The sequence below is a fragment of the Leopardus geoffroyi genome, chromosome B1 (assembly GCF_018350155.1).
Source record: "Leopardus geoffroyi isolate Oge1 chromosome B1, O.geoffroyi_Oge1_pat1.0, whole genome shotgun sequence".
Classification (NCBI taxonomy): domain Eukaryota; kingdom Metazoa; phylum Chordata; class Mammalia; order Carnivora; family Felidae; genus Leopardus; species Leopardus geoffroyi.
This window is the reverse complement of record NC_059327.1, coordinates 48,304,029-48,327,629: the sequence shown is the minus strand read 5'-3', so window position 1 is coordinate 48,327,629 and position 23,601 is coordinate 48,304,029. Positions and strand designations below refer to the sequence as shown.

The window sequence follows — 23,601 nt, the reverse complement described above, 5'->3', positions numbered from 1 at the left end:
ATTCTGGAAATCATTCATCGCTCCCCCTCTCCAGGTGCTCTCCCTCTGGCCGGACAGCTGAGCTTGCAAGCAGTGCCTTCGCCCCCACCTTCTCGTACCATTCCCTCCCTCCTTCTTTCTGCATCCCTACCCTTACCCTCTGGCCCCCAGCGCCACAGGCAGCATGGAAAGCAGGTTATTTGTCTGACATCATCTTCCACTCCCTGGCCTGCTAAGAGTTACTCACTCAGGCAATCCCTGCTCCACCAGCGGAGACTGTCCAATTGCCAAGCAACCCCCTGTCAGCCAATCACAGAGCTCAGAGGTGATGTCATGGCGAGAGCGAGCAGTGGTGCTGATGTGGAGAGAAGCCCAGGGTACCACTAATTGAGGGAGTGAGGAAGGAAGCACCTCGCCTGAACAGGACCGCAGGTAAGTGGGAATGGAATGCAAATTCTTTGAGGCTTTTCAGACAAAAGAAAAAATTATTAGCAGCCGCAGGGAGGAGGAGCGAGGGGCCTGGCGCCCTTTGTGTTGCCTTTTGGTTTCATTCAATCAATGAAACTTTGTGAAATCCTGGCAGAAATGGGGTGAGGTGAAAAGAATGGGGCTACCCCGAGGGGCAAGGGTGGGCTACAGGCAGTCCTTCTGTTCCAGAGCTCGGAGGACAGGTGTGAATTGCCAGGGTTTCTTTTGGGTGAGATGTCCATGGTGAGTTCTTTCTGCATAAAAATGTTTTGTTGCTTTGGGAGAAAGGTTTTGTTCAGAGTCCGGCTTCCCTTGGAGCTGGCTCTGACCGTGATTTGTTTCAGGCTAGAAGCTGCTTTGTGTTTTACATTTCCTTTCTCAGCCACAGTTTTTCTTGGCTCCCTTTCCCCTGTGTATCATCCTTTTTTCTCCTCTGTCTGCACTGGGTTACTTTTTGCTCTTGGTTCTAAGGATGCAATGAGATCACCACCTCTTCCTGGCTCCGCCTCGCCCTGAGGTCAACCCATCCTACCTGGGCAGGGCCGGCTGGCTGTCGGGCTGCAAACTGCGGGAACCCACAAGTGCCACGCCCTTGTCCCCGCTGGTGGCCGAGCGAGGCCACTCCTCACTCAGCCCCCCGCCCTCGCCTGGAGTTTAGGCATTGCCCTCTTCTCATCCAGGGGACCAGGACCTGGATCCGCTGTCCAGTGGCCAGCCTTGTCCCCACGTGGCGGTGCTTTGTTTCATTCCTCCCAGGAAGACACAGTCAGGTGTGGAGGGGTCCCATTGTCCTGAAAAAAGGCAGGTGCCCGGAATCCCTTGAGGGGCTCAGAATATTGAGGTAGCTTGAGTCCAAACACCCTGGGTAGGAATACCCTCGTGTCTCAAGACCAAGAGAACAGTGGGCGGGGATGGCCAGCGGTGGCCCGCTGGGGTCCTGCGGGGTGGGTGGCAGACTGAGAGAGAATGTGGGAGAATCTGTCTCTCCTGACGCTGAGCCCCTCTCTAGGGGGAGGAAATCTCTCCTACAGGCAGGGAGTCGGGGTGCTAGGGGGAATGAGATCATCCTTCTGTTGAGGAGATAATCATAGTGCTGGAGAGAGTGGTGAGGAAGCAGAGGGCCAAGGTCTGATTAGCAGCTCCACTGAGCAAAGCTAGAGTCTCCAGAGACTCTGCCCTGTCCTCTAGGGCCAGCCAGCCCCCTCCTCTCAAGCATGCCCCAAGCCCCCACCTTGCTGCTAGGAACTCCTTGAAACCCACTTGTCACCAGCACCAGAACACCTGTCAGCAGGTCCCAGACCTTCTGTGATCCCCGGCTCCACCTGGCCCACTCCTGGAACAAGTTTGGAGTGGACGGGGATCTTTAACTGCTAGATGGATTCACCACAGAGCATTGTAGGGAGTGAGCTCCCCATCACTGAGGGCATTCAAACAGAAGTTGGATGATCACCCAGGAGATCGGTTATAGAGATTTCTGCATTGTTTTGGAGACTGGGCTAGATTAGTGTTTTTCAAACTGCTGACTGGGATCCATTAGTGGACTGTGAAGTCAAATTTGGGGGTTGTAACTGATATATATTTTTTTCAAATAAAATGGAGTTAGAGTAGAAAAAAAGTCAAAACACGTTCCATATAGTAGAGTAAATATTTCCTATGCCATTTTTTAATGATGTATTTTTAGTTATATAAATATTTGTAAATAAATTATGTTTATAAACATATTTAATAAATGTCATATTTATAAATAAATACACCCATATTTATGTCTATATTTTAGTTATGTGTATATTTATGTGTATCCACGTAGATGTATCAATGACTATATATGTGTGTGTGTGTGTCAGTATTAGGACATATACATGCTGGCTCATGATATAAAATGAAGTTCTTTATTGTCGGTCCCAGTAAGAAAAAAAAACATTGGCTAAGGGACCCTTATGACCTTTTCTAAGACTATAAGCCTATGGATAATTCTTTCTAGACTATGAACTTCTTTTGAACATTTTTTTTTAAATTTTTAATTTGGTAAAATACACATAACATGAAATTTACCACTTTAGCCATTTTTACGTCGTGTTGACTATATTCCCGTTGTCGTGCTGCCGTCACCACCATCCATCCCCGAAACTGTTTTTATCTGTCCAAATTGAAACTCTGTCCCCGTTGAACACTAACTCTTCATTCTCCCCTCCCCCCCAGCCCCTGGCAACCCCCATTCTACTTCTTGTCTCTGTGAAGTTGACCATTCTAGGTACTTTATATGAGTGGAATCACACAGCATTTGTCTTTTTATGACTGGCTTCTTTCACTTAGCATAATGTCCTCAAGATTCACCCATATTGTAGACTGTGAACTTCTTGATTTAAAAAAAAAATTTTTTTTAACATTTATTTATTTTTGAGAGAGAGAAAGAGAGAGCGACAGAGTGTGAACAGGGTAGAGGCAGAGACAGAGAGGGAGACACAGAATCCAAAGCAGGCTCCAGGCTCTGAGCTGTCAGCACAGAGCCCAATGTGGGGCTTGAACCCACGAACTGTGAGATCATGATCTGAGCCCAAGGACTGTGACCTTCTTTTTTTTATTTTATTTTATTTTATTTTAATTTTTTTTAACGTTTATTTATTTTTGACACAGAGAGAGACAGAGCATGATCGGGGGAAGGTCAGAGAGAGGGAGATACAGAATCTGAAACAGGCTCCAGGCTCTGAGCTGTCAGCACAGAGCCCGACGTGGGGCTCGAACTCACAGACTGCAAGATCATAACCTGAGCCAAAGTCGGCCACCTAACCGACTGAGCCACCCAGGCGCCCCAGGACTGTGACCTTCTTGAAAGGAGAACTATCTTGTTCAAACATGTCCCTATGACCATATACAATATCAAGTGTCCAAAATCCAAGTACTGTGTTTAAGTGGAAAAACTATCTCTTTAGGAGATCCTGTGTTCTAAAGGACCCATCAAAAATGGAAAAAAATCTGTCCTTCCTGAGCAGAGTGTTGAACAGACATACTATTGGCTGGTGGGGTGGTGGGAGTGTCTTGCATTTTTTGGCTTAATATCTAGATTTCCTTTTGGCTTAGTAAAAGAAATCCAAGGGCCAAGCACAGTTGCTGCTTCTCTCATCCGACTAGGCCATTTAAACCACATTTGCCCTGTGGGACATGAGTGGGCTGACTGATGAGGTTTAAAGTAGGACAGTAAAGATTGATAAACTGAGATCCAGAGTAAGGTGTGACAGGGAGGCAGAAAAGGAAGGGAAGAGAGAGGAGAAGAGAGAAGGACCGAGTGTTTATATTAAACCAATCACATAGAAAGAACGGGAAAATTCAGATCTTCTGTGCTGTTGATTTTATTTTCTTTTATTTTTTAAAGTTTATATATTTATTTTGAGAGAGAGAGAGAAAGTGAGAGTGGGGAAGGGGCACAGAGAGAGGGAGACAGAGAGAATCCCAAGCAGGCTCTAACATGAGGCTCAATCCCATGAACCGTGAGATTATGATCTGAGCTGAAACCAAGCATCGGACGCTCAACCAACTGAGACACCCAGGCGTCCCTGTGCTGTTGATTTTAAATTTTTTTTTTTTTCAACGTTTATTTATTTTTGGGACAGAGAGAGACAGAGCATGAACGGGGGAGGGGCAGAGAGAGAGGGAGACACAGAATCGGAAACAGGCTCCAGGCTCTGAGCCATCAGCCCAGAGCCCGACGCGGGGCTCGAACTCACCGACCGCGAGATCGTGACCTGGCTGAAGTCGGACGCTTAACCGACTGCGCCACCCAGGCGCCCCTGTGCTGTTGATTTTAAATGATTGGATATTTTCAAAATCAAAATCCTAATCCAAGAAAGGCTTAATTTTTCCTGAACCCTTAAGATCCTTTCTCCAGACCCCTTGATATCTTTGTTTTATTTCCCACTTACTGGAGACTATCATTTGCAGACACAGAATTCCCAGAGATTTTGAAATGACAGGTAGGTAGAGCTGAGACCTTTATTTGGGGAGAGGGATAGGAATTTGGGGAAAAATGATAAAACATGCAAAATGTAATTTTTATAATGCTCTGTAGAGAAACAAACTCTACCCCGCTTTTTTTTTTTTTTTTGGCTTGGCTAATAAACATTCATCATGTATGATTGAATTTGCTTATTAAGTTAGAATTTGCTATATTTAGAGATGTGATAGACTGGAAAAATGTTACTTTGTGTGTTTTTCTTTGAGGAAGAGTAAGGACAAAGAAAATCTCTTCTGATATTTTAAGAAACATTTTCTAGGTTTTTACATTTTTAGTTCCACTAGGAAGACAGGAAAATACACAGATAATGGGTACATTACCCCTGCCTCCCCATACACACCTATCGTTTCCCCCTTCCTTCTCTCATGCTCACTGGTCTTTTCTATCCATTAAAACTGATCGCCGCTGTGCGTCCATTCCCTTAGGGTCCTCTGTCAGAGGTAGGTGGTAGGAAGCAAGAGGACAGAACAGATTGAAAGGAACAGGGGTCTGGGGTGGTTGACTGACCTAATTTATGGCAAGGCACAGGCAACCGGGAGTTCAGAGAACAAACCAGAGACTGTGAATCCAGAGAAAGGAGCTGAGTGCAGGCGACAGGGTGAAAGACCCAGCGGGCAAGGGGGTGGGACAGATGCAGAGTTCCAGTGGATCATTTGGGTGTCAGTGCCCTGAAATGCGAACCAGGTAGAAAGCAAGGTTGAAACACAGAATGTGGAAGCACTAACACAACTTGACTATTGATCCCGGGATAGGTTTGTCTGTCTTCTGCATCTGCCATCAAACAGATATGTAAGGACTCAGTAGGTATTCCACAAACCCTTCTTGAAAAATATATTACCCTGGAAGTAGTCTAGGTAGCCAATTTTTTTTTTTTTATCAAATTAAAGAACCCAAATACAAAAAAGATATGACATTGCTAATAGTTACCAAGAAAGAAAGCACTAGAATTTAGAGTCTTTGTCTCAATATAATCAATGCATTTACAAAGCTGAATGCAAATGTCAAATATCTTAAGGCCAAGGAATGTGTCTATTAAATTTATCATTATATATACATGTATATTGTCTTAGCATCTCCCATAGTGCGTATAGTAGGTTCTCAATGAATGTTTGTTAAATGAATAATTTAAGAAGGAAATCATTAATAATAATCCAGAACTGAAAACACAGTCACTGTGACAAAATCAGAAATTTTGTAGGGAAGGAAATTAAAGTATGCAAAACTCTCATCTCTCACGAAGAAAAACGTTAGATACTGTTTTCTCCTTAAAGTACTAAAATATAGATAGAAATGATTTTAACTTAAAGATCAAACACAAGTTGTGAAACATACAAAGCATTGGGGAAGAATGAAAGAATAATGAAAACAAGAATAATATTGTCAAAGGTGAGACTGTCCCTTGATTATAGGCTAAATGTAGGTTGGGAACCTCTGTTCCTCCTACTTAATCTTGGGAAAGGCACCGAACCTCTTGGGGCTTCTGTCTCTTCATCTGAAAAGGGTGGGCAATGCTAGAGATCTCCAGGGCTCCTCCCATCTAAGGGCAGAGAGCTTGCCCCCTGGGAATGTCAACAAATCTATTGCTTGTTCTCTGCTGATGTGAAAATGATTTAATTTATTACACTTGGTAGGTCCTGTGTATGCATTTTAACAGGACTTTTTTTTTTTCCCTCACAAAAGGCTTTTGATTCCTTCATTTTCTAGCTTGAACATTTCTTAAAAATTTTATTTATTTATTTATTTATTTATTTCCAAGTTAGTTAGCATATAATGTAATAATGATTTCAGGGGTAGATTCCAGTGATTCATCCCCTATTTAACAGGACTTTCGAAGACATTGCCTGATGCAAGAGAGAACTTAGTGAGAATTTTAAGCCCTGGGGCTGCCCATGGTGGGAAGGCCGATGTGGGGCCCAGGAGCCTTTGTGTGCCCTTCATCCACATGCCCTAGGCAATCATCCGTCTTACTTACATTTCCTCTTGGCCTTGGATATGAGGAAGTACCATGGAGCTTTGATGTAAGAAGACACTAGTTCAAATCCCATCTTTATCATTTTCTGCTTGTATGACTTTAGGCAAATCAAGTAATTCACCTGAATTGATCATCAGTGAAATGGGTATAATAGTACCTATTTTATAGGATTTGGAGAGAATGCAATGATAAAATATATATGTCCAGATTGCAACCATGTAAAAATAATGGACATTAGGAAAAAAAAAAAACAAACAACTAGAAGGAAGTGCCAACAGGAAAAAGTAGCAACCTGGCAGGGATTTCTTTTCGTTTTTCTGTCACACAGATGTTTCAAACTAGGATATTAATATGCTTATAATTAAAACATTACATATAAAATGTACATATACACATATACGCAATTGAAAATGTCTGATAAACGGTAAAGTACTCCAAAATATTGCTATTGGTGTCACTAGGACTCAGATTACAAGAGTTTCTTCCATATGCTGATGCTTCCAAGTAATTTGAGTCCAGGGTCTCTCATGGTACCTGGGTCGCAATGCTCTGCACTCCACCCAGAGACCCTGAGTGGAAGTCCATGCCCTGGAACTTTGCTTCTGTTTTTTGTCTTTCCTTTTTTTTTTTTTTAAATATAATTTATTGTCAAGTTGGCTAACATACAGTGTATACAGTGTGCTCTTCGTTTTGGGGGTAGTTTCCCTTGATTCATCGCTAACATACAACATCCAGTGCTCATCCCAACAAGTGCCCTCCTCAATGCCCATCACCCATTTTCCCCTCTCCCCTGCCATCAACCCTCAGTTTGTTCTCTGTATTTAAGAGTGTATTATGGTTTGCCTCCCTCCCTCTCTGTTTGAAACTATTTTTTCCCCTTCCTTTCCCCCATGGTCTTCTGTTAAGTTTCTCAGGTTCTACATATGAGTGAAAACATGGTATCTGTCTTTCTCTGACTGACTTATCTCACTTAGCACAAGTGAGTTCCATCTAGTTCTTCTAGTTCCACGTTGCTGCAAATGGCAGGATTTTATTCTTTCTCCTTGCCAAGTAGTATTCCATTGTATGTAGAAACCACATCTTCTTTTTTTTTTTTTTTTTTAATTTTTTTTCAACGTTTATTTATTTTTGGGACAGAGAGAGACAGAGTATGAACGGGGGAGGGGCAGAGAGAGAGGGAGACACAGAATCGGAAACAGGCTCCAGGCTCTGAGCCATCAGCCCAGAGCCCGACGCGGGGCTCGAACTCACGGACCGCGAGATCGTGACCTGAGCTGAAGTCGGACGCTTAACCGACTGCGCCACCCAGGCGCCCCAAAACCACATCTTCTTTATCCATTTATCAGTTGATGGACATTTAGACTCTTTCCATTGGAACTTTGCTTCTAGTATGTTGATTCTTCTGCAGGTGTTGAATGGAAAATAAAAGCAGCCCAGAAAGTGCTATCGCTGTAGATTATTTGGGACTCATTTCCCCAGACTTAATTTTCCTTCTCTGGCTTGCCTCCCAATGTACCTATTACAACTAGGAGGGGTTCCTCAGACTTAGGCCTCCAGAGGTGTGCACTTGTCAACGGGTGACTCCTCCTTATTTCCTAGAAGCACAACCGAAGCTGCATTTCTGAGTCCGTTAGGTACTGTCTGGAAGTTGCTCCTGACCATGGTTCCCACCCCTCCTATTCTTGAACCCTTTAGAAGCAACCCAAGTGAAGGTGGTGTTCAGGTAAGCGCCAGCTCCCCAATGCCAGCTAATCACACACTGTTGTGCCTGTCCAGTGTCCTGTGGATCTCACTGGCCCAGTCTTGACCTGTGCTCTAATATCCGCTCCTTCTGCCTTTATAACTGCTGGAGAATTGCTGAAGACCCGCGGAGCATCTGCAGAACTTCCAGAGGCCCCAAATTCTCACCCAGGGGACCTGTTTCACATTTTTATCACCAAAAACTCCCGTGGTTACTTTAGGACCCGGCTGAGTGTTTGGCACAGAATTAAATAGTCAATAAATAATGTGGAAAGAATGAACCACATTCATGAAAAAAATAATTTCTCTCTCTCTCTCTCTTTGTTAACCTAGATATGGCTTTCGGTCAGAGTCTTCTGATCAGCACAAAATAACCAGGGGCACTGTGCAGAGATGATATGATTTTGTGACATTGAGGTAGTTTGTGCAGCTTATTTCCAGCACACGCATAACTTCGGTAGGACTAGTGATTGGGACAGATCTAAAGAGCCACCTCCCTGTCCTGCCTGTGTTAGAAGACCTGGATCAGAGCTCACTGCATCCACTCCACAGTCCCTCTATTGTCTCTGAACACCCCTGCCCCAGACCACTCTATTCAAACCACTTGGATGTGTTAGCTTCCTATGCTTCAAAAATAGTCCTCATAAGATTTGACACATCCTGAAGGCCCACATCCTGGGCATTCCTTGCAGTAACAAACAAAATGCTGGCTCACTTGGGCAGTGGACAGTCAGAGTTGCCTTGGGAGTTCTGGCATGTGCCCAATAAATAGCCATGTGGCACTAGAGACTTTGGTGCTCTTGTCTATCAGCTCCTGGTCACCAACTGCATTATAGAAACCCTGGGAGCAGGGGTCACCATTTTTGGTCATGTAGAAAAGTTCTTCTGCATCCCTTTCTCTTCCCTATCTCTGCTGTTCTGGTGGCCCCCAAGTGAGCTTTTCCCTCACATCCTCGTGGTTGGGAGGAGGGAAAGGATCAGTATGAATGGTGAGGGCAAACACTTGGACCCTGGTCCCATCTTGGCCATCAACTCAGTGTGATCTCAGAATCTCTGATCTCTGGGAAGAGCATCTGGGCACTTTGGAAGGGACAGTTGTTGGTTGTGTGGGAATCTTATGTGCAGTTCAGGGTGTGGGTTTACGTGGCCTCTGCCCACTAACAGCCAAGAACACCTCTAGTCTAGTGACCACCAAAAAGTCCCACATATATTCCTGGGAGTGGGCTGCCCTCATTGAGACCCTCTGGCTAGTGATCACCAGTTCAGTCCCCTCCATCGTTGACATTCTGATATTCTAGGAAAAAACTGGGGGTTCTGATCTCTTCACTTTGGACACCTTGCCCCCCACTGTGCCACATGAGATCCCCTTCAGTCAACAGCCTTAATTTCTAGACCTTCTCTCTCAGCCACCCTCACTGCCAGTCAAAATGTACTCATTCTCCGTCTTACCTCTTCATGGCCTGGGTCTCTGCTCGATGGGGTTACCGCTAACTATCTACCAGTTACGTTAATGGTTCAGTCCATCAACAAAAATGTGTGATCACTTTTTCATACATAGATGCTTAGATGCTGGCACTGGAGTAAATGTACAGGTCAGTTTGCAAATGAGAAAACAGTGCTGGGTGGAATGCAAACAGTCCAAGGTGTTACTGGTTCTAGGCAGTTCCTCACCATTTTGTGCCTAGTCCTGGCTTCCAAACTTCTTCTCCTAATCTTTCCCTCAAGCTGATGTTGCCAGAAGAATCTATTTTTGCATGAGTAGCAGCTAATGGCAGAGATGGGCTTTAGGATGACAATCCCAGCTCTGCCCTTAACTACCTGTAGGACTTGGTGTCATTAACCTGACTCTGCTGAGCTTCAAGTGCCTCCTTACAAATAACCTCAGGGAATAACTTGAGATAACGCTTGTGAATTTTCTGGTACAAGCAGGTGTTCAAGATGGGGTAGCTATTATTATTGCTATTATCATCAGCATTACCATTTCCTCTCTCTCTTCTTATTCAAACGATGAGGGCAGTGCCTTCCCACTGAATAGAATATAAAGTACAAATGCTTCGTCTAGCCTGGAGGTCGCTGATCTTCCCACTGCTATTCCTGGTCCCAATGAGTCTTGCATGCAGCCCAGCAGGTCCTCTGTGTTCCCCCCAAAATCCAATCTGCACGCCCACACACTGTCAAGTTCTGAAGCCATGGCAGCGAGAGAAGCACCTGCAGAATCTGAATTGCAGCATAACCCAGCACACTCTCACTTTTGCCATTGGAAGCTTGAGTCCCCACACTACGGGCTTTGCTGGATCAATAACTGACAGCCCCAGGGTGGGGTTGCCCAGGGAGGCCCTGCCTCTTGACCAGCAGTCTGCACCCATCAAGAATGCTTGGGAGTGAGCGCGGGGCAAGAGTCAGGAGGCCACTGTCGTGGGTTCTGGTTCTGTGCTATTGGCTGAGTGAGTGTGAGTCATCTACCTTCGGTTGGGGACCGCTTTGATCTTTGCTATGGCTGGATACAGTCATTGTCCTGGTCTTTCCTAGGACTGGGGAGGCCTGGGACTGGCCTCCGCCATAACAGAAAACACACAAAGAGCCTCTGGGAGGGCTAGAGGTTTGCCTCAGTGCAGAGATTTTTTTTTGCCTTACGATGCTCTGATGTGTGATGTTTCAGATAGGATTTCCCCCCATGGGACTGACTCATGTCTACTCTGGCCTCTGTTGTCTCTCTTTTAAATGTTATTTATTTTTGAGAGACAGAGAGTGAGTTGGGAAGGTGCAGAGAGAGAGGGAGACAGAGGATCTAAAGTGGGCTCTGTGCTGACAGCAGAGAGCCTAATGTGGGGCTAGAACTCATATACTTTGAGATCATGACCTGAGCCGAAGTCGGACCCTCAACTGACTGAGCCACCCAGGTGCCCCTGGCCCCTATTGTCTTTCAGCCTTCATCTTGCCTCCCTGAATTCCTGGTATTTTGTCCTCTGTGCACTTGAGCAATAACATCTCTTAATGCCCTTCTCTGGAAGTTCTAGGACAGGCCTGGTGGCCCCATTGCAGTGCAGGTGTTTTGCTGTGGCCTGACAACATAACCCAAGCCACCATGCTGTTTAACAGATTCCCAGCATTGTGAGAAGCTTGTAGGGACCAGGCCAAGGCTGGTTTGTGGGCCCTCAGGTTGATTGGATGTATCCAGGAGAATGGCCTGAGATGTTGGTGTCTAAGATGGGAGAACAGAAGCCAAAGGGCCATTCTGAAGGGCCTCCAGGCTACGGGTTAGAATAACCAGATCTTCCAAGTGGTGTGCATCCAGTCTGGGTCTAACCCACCAGCCAACTTGGAGACCTCACGTAGCCGGGCTAAGTGCTGGGGAGGGAGGTATGACCCACCCCATTCGACTCTGATGCTCCTTGTTAATTAGGGGCAAAGTCGGGCTTCCTCCTGTGGCTGCCACCACCCAATGGCTTGGGACCTCTTTGTGCTGCTGGCTTCTCTAGAAGAGTCTAGGCCCTCCCCTCTGCCCCCTTCTATCCTTTCTCAGAATGTCCCATGGGGAGCAACATCTTTTGGGTCTTGAATGCAATAGAAATGTCACGACTATGGCGTGAGGATTTCTAAGGGCCCCGTGTACCTGTAGGTGCAAATATACAAATTATCTTAAGGAACAAATTGACTGTGTATAAACACTGGTAGTTGAGATAAGGTGAAAGAATCATGGGTTTGAGCCCTGGTTCTGCCACTTACTGCATGTATTAGTTTCCTGCAGTTGCCGTAACAAATTGCCACAAACTTATGACTTGAAGCAACACAAATTAATTCTTTCACCGTTCTGGTGTGCAGAAGTCCAAGATCAAGGTGTCATTCTCCCGTAAGACCTTAGGGGAGGGAACTTTTGTGTCTCTTCCAGCTTCTGGTGGCTTGTGTATGCATCAATCCAATCTCTGCCTCCCTCTTCGAATGGCCTCTCCCCTCTGTGTGTCCCTTATAAGGACTCTTGTTATTACATTTGATGCCACCTGGATAATACAGGATGATCTGACCTCGAAGTCCTTCACTTAATTAAATCCGCAGAGACCCTTTCCAAATAAATCCACGTTCCCGAGTTGCAGGGGTTAGGACGAGGACGTATCTTATTGGGAGACACCAACCCACCCCACTGAGTAGCCTTGGAAATGTCACTTACCCTTTCTGAGCCTCAATTTCCACACCTATAAAACAGGGACGATAATCTTTACATCATAAGGCTCTTATGAAAATTAAAATGAAAGCATTTGCCACATGGTAGATGCTCTATAAGTACACATTTTTGATTATGTGGGCCCCAGTCCTGTGAAACAGAGAGCTTTCAGTTACAGCTCCCTTGGCTATGCATGCCTCTGCCCATCTTTGGAGTGTCTCCTGTTCCCTGCCCTGGTCTTCCTTCTTGGCCTCTCTGACCTTTGTTCTCTACCTGGTTCTTCATGCTTCTATAACTCCCAGCACAATATCTTCCCAAGAAGTGTGGAAAGCACTCACTCGTATTTGTAATTCAACCGTACCTTCAGGCCAGATCGGCTTTCCCTGAGTCTCCAGGACCATGGAGGACCTGGCCGCTAGCATCCAGTCCCTCCTCTGGCCAAAAGGGAAGAGCTTACAAGTCAGAAGAGCTGGGTCCCAGAGCCAGTTCTACCACCAAGTAGCTGTGTGACCTTAGCCAAGAGCCTCAGTTTCTCTAAGCCTCAGGTTCTTCATCTGAAAGTGAAGCTGATGATTCCTGTCTTGTTAACTCAGCCTCAAGTGAACATTAATTGGGATAACGTGGGTGACGGCAGTTGTCATCTGTGCTCCAAGAGTGGAGGGCCTTGATCATCATTCCCAGCTTAGGCTGAGGGGCGCAGTCCCTGGTTCCAGGCACCCACCTCTAGAGAAAAAGCCCAGTTCAGTCCCCCTTCTTTCTCAGAGTCCCTTCTCTGCCTCACTTCACTTATTTGGACCCCTACGTCAGATCCATTACCTAGGTTAAAATCTGATGAGGCTCCCTCTCCTGGCAAGGACCCTCTCACCCTCCCAGTCACCTCATCAATCAGCCCAGTCGTGGGCTGAGATTGTGTGGAATGGAGCCTCATGACCAGGGATGTCCCCTCCAGGCCCTGTTCAGGGACCCGCTGGTACTGTCAGGATCAGCTTGACTCTGAGTAAAGAGGCCTATTGTGCTGCACGGCGTAGGGGGCGGGGCATGGCAGGGCCCTGGCTCCAAAGAACATGAAGTTGCTGGAGGGAACTTAGTGCTTTTGACCTGGTTTCAGAGCTTTGACCAGAGCCGGTGGACCTGGCTTCCAGTTGCTGTGTTTTTAACTCTCTAACCGCATGACCCCGAGCAATCCACATAAACCCTCTGAACCTCTGTTTCTTCATCTTCAAATGGCAATGACAGTCCTTAACTGCAGGGATGGTGAGGACCAGAGAGGTAGTGACTCTGAAGCAGGTGTGTGGGGGCTGGTGGCCACCCTGATGGAAAAGGCGGACGAAAGGAAACACGTTTATTAAGTACCTCCTTTTTGCTGGATGCTGTATATATGCATTTCTCATTTAATGTGTGCAATTTGAGGTCAAGTCTGTGTTGGAGTCCACATGGGTCTGGCCTAAAGCTGAGCCCGCTGCTCCTGTTGGCGCCCCTGCCCACCCCCAGCCAGTACAGACCCCAGTCCCCATTGGGAATATGCCTCATTAAGGAAGGAAAGTGACTCTGAGTCAATCTCAGAGTCCTTTGCCTTGTGAGGATGCAGGCAGGGAAGCTGTTGGCTCATGCCACCCTGGCACAGAGCCCACTGAGGGTGGCTGTGTTAGTCGGCATTCTCCAGAGAAACAGAACCAATAGGATGCATACAGAAAGAGATTTATTGTGACGGATTGCTCACGCGGTTATGGAGGCTGAGAAACCCCACGATCAGCTGCCGACAAGCTGGGGACCCAGGAAAGCTGGGGGCAGAACTCCAGCCCAAGTCTGAAGGCCAGAGAACCGGAGCTCTCGCGTCTGAGGGCAGGAGAAGACGGATGTCCAGCTTAAGCAGAGAGAGCGAATTCACTCTTTCTCTGCCTTCTGTTCTATTCAGGCCCTCAACAGATTTAGTAAGGCCCACCCACACTGGGGAGGGTCATCTTTACTCAGCCTATCCACTCAAATACAAACCTGTCCCTGAGAGGGGGTGTCCTTGAGACATCCAGAAATAATGCTCACCAGCTATCTGGGCATCCCTTAGTCCAGTCATGTGGACACAAAAATTAACCACCACAGTGGCCAAGGATCAAGTGTTCCCCATGATGGCTACTTACTGCTGGCTACTCCTCATTCCCTTGCATAGCAGCCTTCAGTAGACGTCTGTCCCCTACTGTCCCTGACCTTCTCCCTCCCTGCTTCTCTTGTTTCACCTCCCCCTCCTCTTTTGCACTCTCTGGTCAACCATAGACGTAGAGATTTCTCACCACACTGCCCCACCTCCAGCTTATGGCTCCCTTAGCACAGTGCCCTCCAGGCTGAATTCCAACTCATCAGTTAAGACTCAATGCAGGTGCTGCTAACACCGGGGGTCCCTTGCTGGTTCCCCAGGCCTCGTGCAGAGCATGAAGCCCCATCTCTGTGCTCCCACAATAATCCTGCGTGCAGATTTCCATCTCTGTACCAACCGCATTGTGATGACATTATTCCTTAATAATATTTGTCTCTTCTCATAGTTGGTCTTAAACGGGGTCAGGGAGTGTTTGGTGGGTAGTGAGTGAGAGGCCATGTGAACTAGGATTTTGACAGCCTCTGTCCAATGCCCTCTCACCTCCTATCAGAATGGGCTGGGAGGGGGAATAGGGAGAAATTCAGGACACAGAGTTATTTTGTGAAAACCTCCCAAGCGATTCTGACTTAAGATTTGTCTCTCACCTCAGCCTTTGCTTTGACCAGCCACTGAGCCGCACAGAGACAAATGAACAGCTCTTGACATGTACAGTTTTGGGAAACCCATGTCTGATGCTCAGGGGGGCTTGAGACTAGAAAGCCAATTATGAAGCTATCCTTAGTGCCCGGAAACTGAACTTGCTTGCGGTAATATGGAAGAGGGGGGGGGGGGTCTGTGTTTGGGAAAGGGAGAGTGGGTGTGTAGAGGTCCTGGAGGTGGGGGCAGACCAGGTGCATCCTGGGATTCCCTCCCCAGTTGTGCAAAGACCTTTCTTATGCGAATAACCTGTCAGTGGGAACATGCTCTCTTTCTCAGATTTGTGACAGCGTCCTGAGCTGGTGACAGACCTACTCTGTGACTTTCAGCCAGATTCAGCCCTCACATTCCTGAAAACATGACCCTCGCCGGTAGGTACAAAAACTGTCTATGCAGCGGGGCACCGTAGGGCGGGGTGTTTCTGTACACACATATATGTGCTTACATAGACACAGAGAAGGGTAAAAGACTGACAGAAAGTATACCCCAGGACTAAAAGGCGTTATCTCTTGATGGTGGGTGGGGTCACAGCTGACCTTTTCTTTCTTTTTTTTTTTTTTTAATTTTTTTTTAACGTTTAGTTATTTTTGAGACAAAAAGAGACAGAGCATGAACGGGGGAGGGGCGGAGAGAGAGGGAGACACAGAATCTGAAACGGGCTGCAGGCTCTGAGCGGTCAGCACAGAGCCTGACGTGGGGCTCGAACTCACGGACCGCGAGATCATGACCTGAGCTGAAGTCGGACACTCAACTGACTGAGCCATCCAGGCGCCCCAGAGCTTTTCTTTTACTCATCTGTGCGTGTTTTAAAAACTTTTTATAATGCACACATATTATTTTCACACTGGATGATGCTTTCAGCAAGTAAAAGGAAAGAAGAAGGAGAGTGCCTGGGCACCACACTGGGTTTAGCTGAGAACTGAGAGGGCCTGAGCATGTGGAGCTTAAAACAAGGTGCACTGGCCCCAGGGTGGTGGGGGGACAGGCAGGATCACAGGCCGGGGCCAGGGCAATAGTGGGCTGGACTTGGCCATATCAGCTCTAACTTGTGACCTCTTCTTGGCTTTCAAATCCTCTCCTGACACAAAGAGACTAGACGGTGGGGGTGCCTTTATGGGCACCGGCACCTGTGCTGGGAAGGTCAGAGAAGGCTCACAGCCTGCCCTTGCCACCCAGGGAGAGGCAAGACCAGAGGGATGGTGGTGTGCATCTTTACCATTCAGAGAAGCACTGCTGAGTACTTGGACTAAAATGGAGCGTGGATTTCCTGCATCTCGGAGCAAAGTAAATGGAATATTCTGGGCAAGTGTGAGGAGACAGAGAACTAGGTCCAGGGCGCCAGGTTGGGGTTTGTGGTCTTTACCTGAGGGCATTCTGCATTCGGTACGAAGAAGGGAAACAATGTACTCAGGAGAAGATGGGGTCATCTGGGTGCTCTGGAAGGGTCAGGTTCTACTAAGGTGGACAGAAGTAGATCTGAATCACACACAGGAATCCTAAAATGGGCCGCTCAGGGCAAAGGGGGCTGAATCCCCAGGCAAGGGGTACATTTGGGTGGTTTAGGTGCCGCTGTGGAGCCTGGTGACCCCTGGCTGCTCAGGCACCCAGACTCACACGGAGGCTGACTCTGGAGACTAGGAGGGAGTCACCACCTTCTGCCGGTGTTTCTGCAGCCTACAAAGAGAAGATGAAGGAGCTCCCACTGGTGTCCTTGTTCTGCTCCTGTTTTCTGGCCGATCCTCTGAATAAATCATCCTATAAATACGAAGGTAAGTGAGGGCCACAGTTGAGGGTGTAGCTTGTGGAGGATTCCTGGGCTCGTATCCACGAGTAGCACGCTCCTGTCCCAATTTTATGAAACTCTCCTCCCCGTATCAAGTTTTCTTTCCCAGCGCCAGTAAAACCACTGCAGCTGATTCTGAGGGTCTAAGCATCAGGCAAAGGCTGGTGTGGGGCTGCAGCCCGGGGGACTAGGTAGCAGCTGAAGGTGAATCAGGCCCTCTGCCTCCTGATCTTATCTTTTCTTCATTCATTTAACAAACGGATGCTGTGGAAGATGCCGAGGTGAGGCAGTCAGAGATTCTGCCCTTGGGGAACACCTAGAATAGAAGATGAGTGCAAACCACTGGATTCCACAGTTGATAGGTCTCCTTAGTGAATGGTGGAGATGCTCTGACGGAGTCCAGAGCGGGGGCGAACGAGAGGACTTCCCCCTGCAGCCAGCCAAGGAGGTTGTGCGGTAGCCATGTTGCCTGGGACCTGTGACAGGGTCCCAGGACACTGGCAGGGGGCACTGAGTGGCCACATTCTGCTCAGGGAGGGGTGGGGAGCAGGTCATCTCTTAATTTCCGTGGGATTAAAAGGAAGGGACAGGTTTGTTTTGGAAACGAGAGATGGGAGTGCTTGGGTTACCTGAGATTGTTTTTTCTGTCTAGGCTGGTGTGGGAGACAGTGTAGGAGGAAAGATCAAAGCCAGCGGAAAGACAGTGCTGACTGGAGAGAAAGAAGAGAGCAGGGTAGGAGGGAGCAGGGGAGAGGTGGCAATAGGCTGAGCCATCAGATTGGTAGTGGGACAAGGAGTGGACGGGTGGTGGGTGGTGGGCAAATGAACCACTGGCTGCCGCTGAGGACAATCTGAGCAAGAGCTCAATGACGGTAGGAGCCTGTGGCAGAAACAAAAGTGAAAGCAGTTGCTACAGCCATTATTAGAAACCGCGATGCCTGGGACCTCTACTCTTGGAGCCTGAGCCCTTGCCATGGCTACCAGCCCCTTCAGCCCCATTCACCTTAGGTGCCTAGTTCAGGACCAACCCAGAACTGATTGCCTTGGGGACCCTAGAGCTCCCATATACATGTGCATGTGTGCATGCTTTTGGGGCACCAATCTAGTTTACAGGGGGTGAGCAGCCCCTTTTATTGCTTTCTGTAGCAGACACAGTGGACCTGAACTGGTGTGTAATTTCCGACATGGAAGTCATTGAGCTGAACAAATGTACCTCGGGCCAGTCCTTTGAAGTCATCCTGAAGCCACCTTCCTTCGATGGGGTCCCCGAGTTCAATGCCTCCCTACCCAGGCGGCGAGACCCATCACTGGAAGAGATCCAGAAGAAACTAGAAGCAGCTGAGGAGCGAAGAAAGGTAAGTGCTGTCCTTTCTTTCCTCTATCTCAGCATGAGCGGAGGGACTTAGAGAAGACAGGTGGTGGCCCTGAGCTGAGGTCAGGTCACCACCAATGTACAAATATTTCAGCAGTGCCTCCCATGGATAGGGCAGAAAATGGAACAACCATTGAGGGAAACAAAGAAGTGAGGTACCTGGTCTCTAGGAGCTTACAGTTTGGTTAGAGGGATAAGGCACTGAATTACATATGCCCAAGAGATGGCCTTATATGCACACTGACAAGAGGAAGACATTGGCAAACACTAACGATTTAGGGAAAGGCTAAACAATTAAGGAAAAGGATCCTTAACTGGGGAAAGGGTAAGAAGGTCATGGTGTGGTATACTTTCACCCCCTTGTGTGCCTTCCATGTTTCCTATTGATTCCTCTGACCCATCTTTATGGAAGCTCTTCATCTTTTTTTTTGTAAATGTTTATTTATTATTTCTGAGAGAGAGAGAGAGTGCAAGCAGGGGAGGGGCGGAGAGCGAGGGGGACAGAGGATCTGAAGTGGGCTCTGTGCTGTCAGCACAGAACCTGACGTGGGGCTCAAACTCACGAACCGTGAAATCGTGACCTGAGCTGAAGTCAGACACTCAACCTATTGAGCCACCCAGGTGCCCCATAAGCTTTTTGTCTTTGAAGGAGAAAATAATCTTCTCCCTTGAATTCTTATAGCATTTCCTCTCTACCTCTTAGGGCATATGTCACATGCTAGTCTGGGTTAGACTTATATATATGTCTTATCTCTAGTAGACTTTTTTCTTCCCCAAGTTGTTAGGATAGTGCTTGGCACTTGGTATATCATCATTTGATATTTGTGAAGGAAGGAGGGAGGGAAGGAAGGAGTGAAGGAAGAAGGGAGGGAGGGAAGGAAGGAGGGAATGAAGGAAGGAAGGAAGGCAAGAGGGCAATGAGAAAAAGAACTGAGGGTATGGTGGGAGAATCCAGAGTGTCTCAGCTTCCTGCCAATGTGCCAGGCTCAGGGAGGCATCTGTTCTGGGTGCGCAAATCTTAAGTGATGATGGTGAAAATTCACCCTGGTATGCTCACTTTCAAGGGCCTCTCTCTCCCTTTCGTGCTTCCTTAGTACCAGGAAGCTGAGCTCCTGAAACACCTAGCAGAGAAACGAGAACACGAGCGGGAGGTGATCCAAAAAGCCATTGAGGAAAACAACAATTTCATCAAGATGGCTAAGGAAAAACTGGCCCAGAAGATGGAATCCAATAAGGAAAACCGGGAGGCCCATCTTGCCGCCATGTTGGAACGGCTGCAAGAGAAGGTAAGTGGTCTTGGAGAGAGAAGAGATTCCTGGAAACTCTCTTCCTTCCATGGCAAGTATAAAGGGCCTACATATTATTTTAGGCAGCAAACAGCCTCAGGTAGGAAAGGGGTGTTTCTGTTAGATTGGATCCTTAGAGAGTTCCAAGGAATGTTCTGGGAAGTCGTAGGCAAGAAACATGAGCCGAGCTTTGGAATTCTTTGGGGACTATGATGCACAGCTACACAATTGAAGTTTCTCATTGTCTTAGTGAGATGAGACCTCTGATCTTCTAGAGGAACCCTGTGTGATGCAAGGGAGTAAGGACAAATAAGCAGTTGTACATTCCTGGCTTCATCCTTCAATGGACTGATTCGATTTAATGCCAGATGATGATTTGGGCTCTTGGCTCTAAGCCAAAGGCATGATAAGCTGGGTTGACCATTGAGCAGGAAACCTGATTCTCTCCAAACCTCTTGATATGGACTGAGTGAGTCACGGGTCTTTCCAATATTCTGCCTTTTGTCAATACACCAAATGGTGTCACCTACATAGGAGAAACGTGAGAGACTGGGATTGGTCCCACGTGTCAGCAGAGTAACAGCCCGTTCTGCTGAGAACATGTTGGCCTCATTTCCTGAGTCTCCAGGCTGCCCCAGTTTCTCCTGCAGCTCCTGGGAGAGCTCCAGCTCTGTGTTTTATTTCCAGGAGCCGCCTGCTGCGCGGTGACTCCCGGGACCCGATCGGTGGCCTCGTCCCATGGTGAGCAGCGTGGTCCCCACTCTTTTCCTGCCCATCCACCTAGAGTCTCAGGCCCTTGGCAACAGCTACTAGAAAGATCGGTTTCTTCACAGGGGATCTGAATGTTGCGTAGGCCCTGCCTCTGGCCAGCATGTGGCAACCCTTCCACTCTCATGCTCCACCCTCCTAGGGGAAGTAAGGCCTCCACCAAGTATCAGATGGGAGGGAAGTGATCTGGGTCTGATTTCAGGCTTCCCCAGTTACTGAGGGCTGGCTAGGAACAAACTCTTGCAGGAAAAAACAAAAACAAAACAAAAACCTGGGATTGCGATAAAATGGGGCGTGGGCTCTCAGGCCAAACCCAAAAGAAATCATTGAAGCTAGAGCCACGATATGGTATTTAAACGATGGCAAAAACACGTTTACTTTTCATACCCCTATCCCCACAACAAATCCATGAGGTAAGCACAACAGTGTTATCCTTATTTAATTGATGGGCAAACCATGTCGGAGAAGGTCAAATAACTTGGCCAGGGTCACACAAACACTAAGCAGTGCAGCTGGGACCAGAACCCGGTTCTCTGGGTACCATAAACCTAGGGGACTCTTTCAACCCCTATTTTGGGGGGGATAAGTCCACAATCATCCTGTTTTCCCTTTGGCCAGAGAGGGGACCATTGGAAGCCAAAGAAATGGAGCCCAGAAATCTAGGGTTCTCCCCAGAGAGCTCACCTGAGTGGAGGTAGAGTCTGAGGGGAAGAGATTGAGAAGGTCCCCACTCTGGTGTAATAGCTACGGAGGTGAGGTAAGACTTCAAGAAGCAAAATGTCAGAGTAAGAATCTGAGTGGGCATCACTCTTTTGGGATCGTGACCCCATTCACTCTTGGTCACTGATGGAGGCAGGAGGTGGAATGAGAGATAGATGTATGACTTCTGCCCTGCCCCAAGCCAATGCTTTGTGTCAGTTTCTGTGGGGATCACTGACCATCTGCAACAGATTCACCTGGTGTTAAGTTTAAAGCTACAGATCCTTGGGCCCTACCTCAGACCTACGGACACTGGCTCTCTAGGAATGGTGCCCGAGGACCCGGCGGTGTCACAAATTCCTTAGGTCATGCTGATTATGGGGTGAGGTTTAGAACCACTGTCCTAGACACACCACTACCCACACTTTTCCTAGGGCCACGGAAATTTCTAGGGCCTCTTCAGGGATGGATTCATAGTTTAAGATATATCCTGAACTCCTGGACTGACTTAGTGGGCCTACTCCAGGCTGATTTTTGATATGTGGATATGATGATATCTGGATGATTGCCAAGGTGTGGTAGAGACAATATTTACTGAGCACCTGCCATGTACGAGGTGCTCTAGGAACGAATGGGGAAATACAAAGAAGAAAAAGGTGTGCTCCTTGCCTGCAAGAAAGATACCGTTCAATAGGGGACCCAGGCAGATGTACAACAAGCGGTGACAGAAGGCAGGCCACGAGGTGCCCTGGAGGTGAACACTAAAGTCACAGAATTCTAGAGGTAAAAGGAGCTTTCCGTTCATGGCCCTCTCTTTAAAAACCAGGTTGCTGAGGCCTGATCGGTGACGTGACTGGTCAAGGTCACATAGCTGATGGGTCTTTGAAGTCAGATCCCATCTTTTGGCTATTATGCTGTGAGGCAAAGAGGGTTCTCATACCCCACTTGTGAGAGAGTCCACTTTCTGGAGTTGGGTGACATTTCCAAAAATTCTTCCATCAATTCATACCTTAAGAGCCCTCATCTTTCACCAAAGGGCTTAAGAATACAACTTGCATGGAGGGAGGGGAAGGACAAAAGTGAAGGCAGTGGTCACGTTGCAAGTGTTGGACGGGGGGGGGGGGGGGGGGCACTTGTAATGAGGCCTGGCCGTAATGTCACATGCTCCTCTCGCATAGTGACACCGAGCTGCTTCTCACACTGAGTCAAGCAATGCACTGAGTGCGAGCTCAGGACAGCCAGGTGAAGGAGGGAGAGGTGGGTGGGCTCTGGGGTTGCTGGGATGTGGGTTCCCCGTGGGAGGTTGGCCCCAGTCAACGAGCTCCCCGGGGCCGAACCAGTGGGCTCGCTCACCTGCCTCCTGCCAGTCTCACCTGCCACCTTCTGCCCCTTCTCAGGACGTCTTTGCAGACTTTGCTCTTCACTTCCTGTGGCGGCAATTCTTTACTTTGTGTTCTTTTTCCCCTGGCTTCCCTTTATCCCCTTATCCCCGGGGAAGCCTGTGTGACCTGCCCTTTTCGCTCCCTTCCTTCTCAGGACAAGCACGCGGAAGAGGTGCGGAAAAACAAGGAGCTGAAGGAAGAGGCCTCCAGGTAAAGCCCAGAGGCCAAAGAAGTTTCCAGAACAGCCGGACAGCTCCAGCAGCTCCGCAGTTCCCGAGGCAGCCTCGTCCGCCGCGGGCTGCTCTCCCAGCACTGGGGTTTGGGGGGGAGGGGGGTGGCCAGGGGTGTTTCCTCTGCTTTTGGTGTTTGTACATGTAAAGAATTGACCAGTGAAGCCATCCTATTTGTTTCCGGGGAACAATGATGGGGTGGGAGAGGGGAGAGAAGGAGAGAACTTGGGAAAGAAGATGGAGAAGGACTGACGGACATTGCAACCCTGCCCACCGCAGACTCAGGTCAAGTCCTTGGCTTTTCTTCGCGGTGAATGTCCAGGCACCACGTTGAGGGAGGCTGCAAACGGGGCAGAGTCCGGGGTGGGGCAGCGGCTGCAGGGCCCTGCGGGGGAAGCCCAGGGAGAGGGTGGGGGGCCCCCGGACATGTTGCTTCCGCCCTGCAACAGGTGGGATGAGGTCCGAGTGTGTGTGTATTAACCATCATCTTTTGATCATCATGACCAATGAAATATTTACTCCAGGTCTCCCGTTCTTTATTTCCTGAATTTGTCCTTTCAGTGACTGACAAAATATTCTTGAATTTGGTTTCCACCCATCAGGGGGCAGCTGCCTCTTTTGTTCCTGAGTTTGACCATCAGAGCATCTGAGAGGTGCTGGGGGAGGTGGGTTAAACATGCCAGACTTTGGCATAATTAAAGAGTTCGTTTTTTGCTTTTCTCCTCCCCCTCCCCTCCCCTCCTCCCTCCCTTTCCTTCCCCTCCCCCTCCCCTCCCTTCCCACCTCCTCCACTTCTTCCTCCTCTTCTCCTCCTCCTCCTCTTCCTCCTCCTTCTCCTTCCTCTTCTTCTCCTTCCTCTTCTCCTCCTCCTCCTCCTCCATCTTCTTCTTCTTCTTCTTCCCCCTTTGTGGATTGTCCATTATTGGATTGAATTCACTGAATTGATGAGGAAAGAAATTCCATCTTGCC

General features: G+C 48.0%; 1 protein-coding gene across 4 annotated transcripts; it reads left to right on the top strand.

The window, feature by feature from the left end:
• The first annotated feature begins 279 nt into the window (after window positions 1–279).
• On the top strand, window positions 280–23,150 carry STMN4 (stathmin 4). Of its 4 annotated transcripts, XM_045461105.1 has the most exons (8): window positions 280–411; window positions 15,392–15,483; window positions 16,786–16,881; window positions 17,548–17,628; window positions 18,042–18,250; window positions 19,362–19,553; window positions 20,241–20,294; window positions 22,557–23,150. In XM_045461105.1, the coding sequence occupies exons 2-7, from the start codon at window positions 15,471–15,473 to the stop codon at window positions 20,259–20,261; spliced, it is 612 nt and encodes a 203-aa protein (XP_045317061.1). In that variant the 5' UTR covers window positions 280–411; window positions 15,392–15,470; the 3' UTR covers window positions 20,262–20,294; window positions 22,557–23,150. The 4 variants fall into 4 exon arrangements, with proteins under 4 accessions (XP_045317061.1, XP_045317082.1, XP_045317050.1 ...); XM_045461126.1 differs by lacking the exon at window positions 17,548–17,628; XM_045461094.1 differs by lacking the exon at window positions 20,241–20,294.
• The last annotated feature ends 451 nt before the right edge of the window (window positions 23,151–23,601 follow it).

Bases quoted from the DNA above. Each gene is read 5' to 3' on its own strand.
- STMN4 (XM_045461094.1), top strand. The intron at 16,882-17,547 runs GTAAGTGAGGGC...TTTTCTGTCTAG, and splicing joins ATCATCCTATAAATACGAAG to GCTGGTGTGGGAGACAGTGT. The intron at 17,629-18,041 runs GTAGGAGGGAGC...TGCTTTCTGTAG, and splicing joins GAGAGAAAGAAGAGAGCAGG to CAGACACAGTGGACCTGAAC.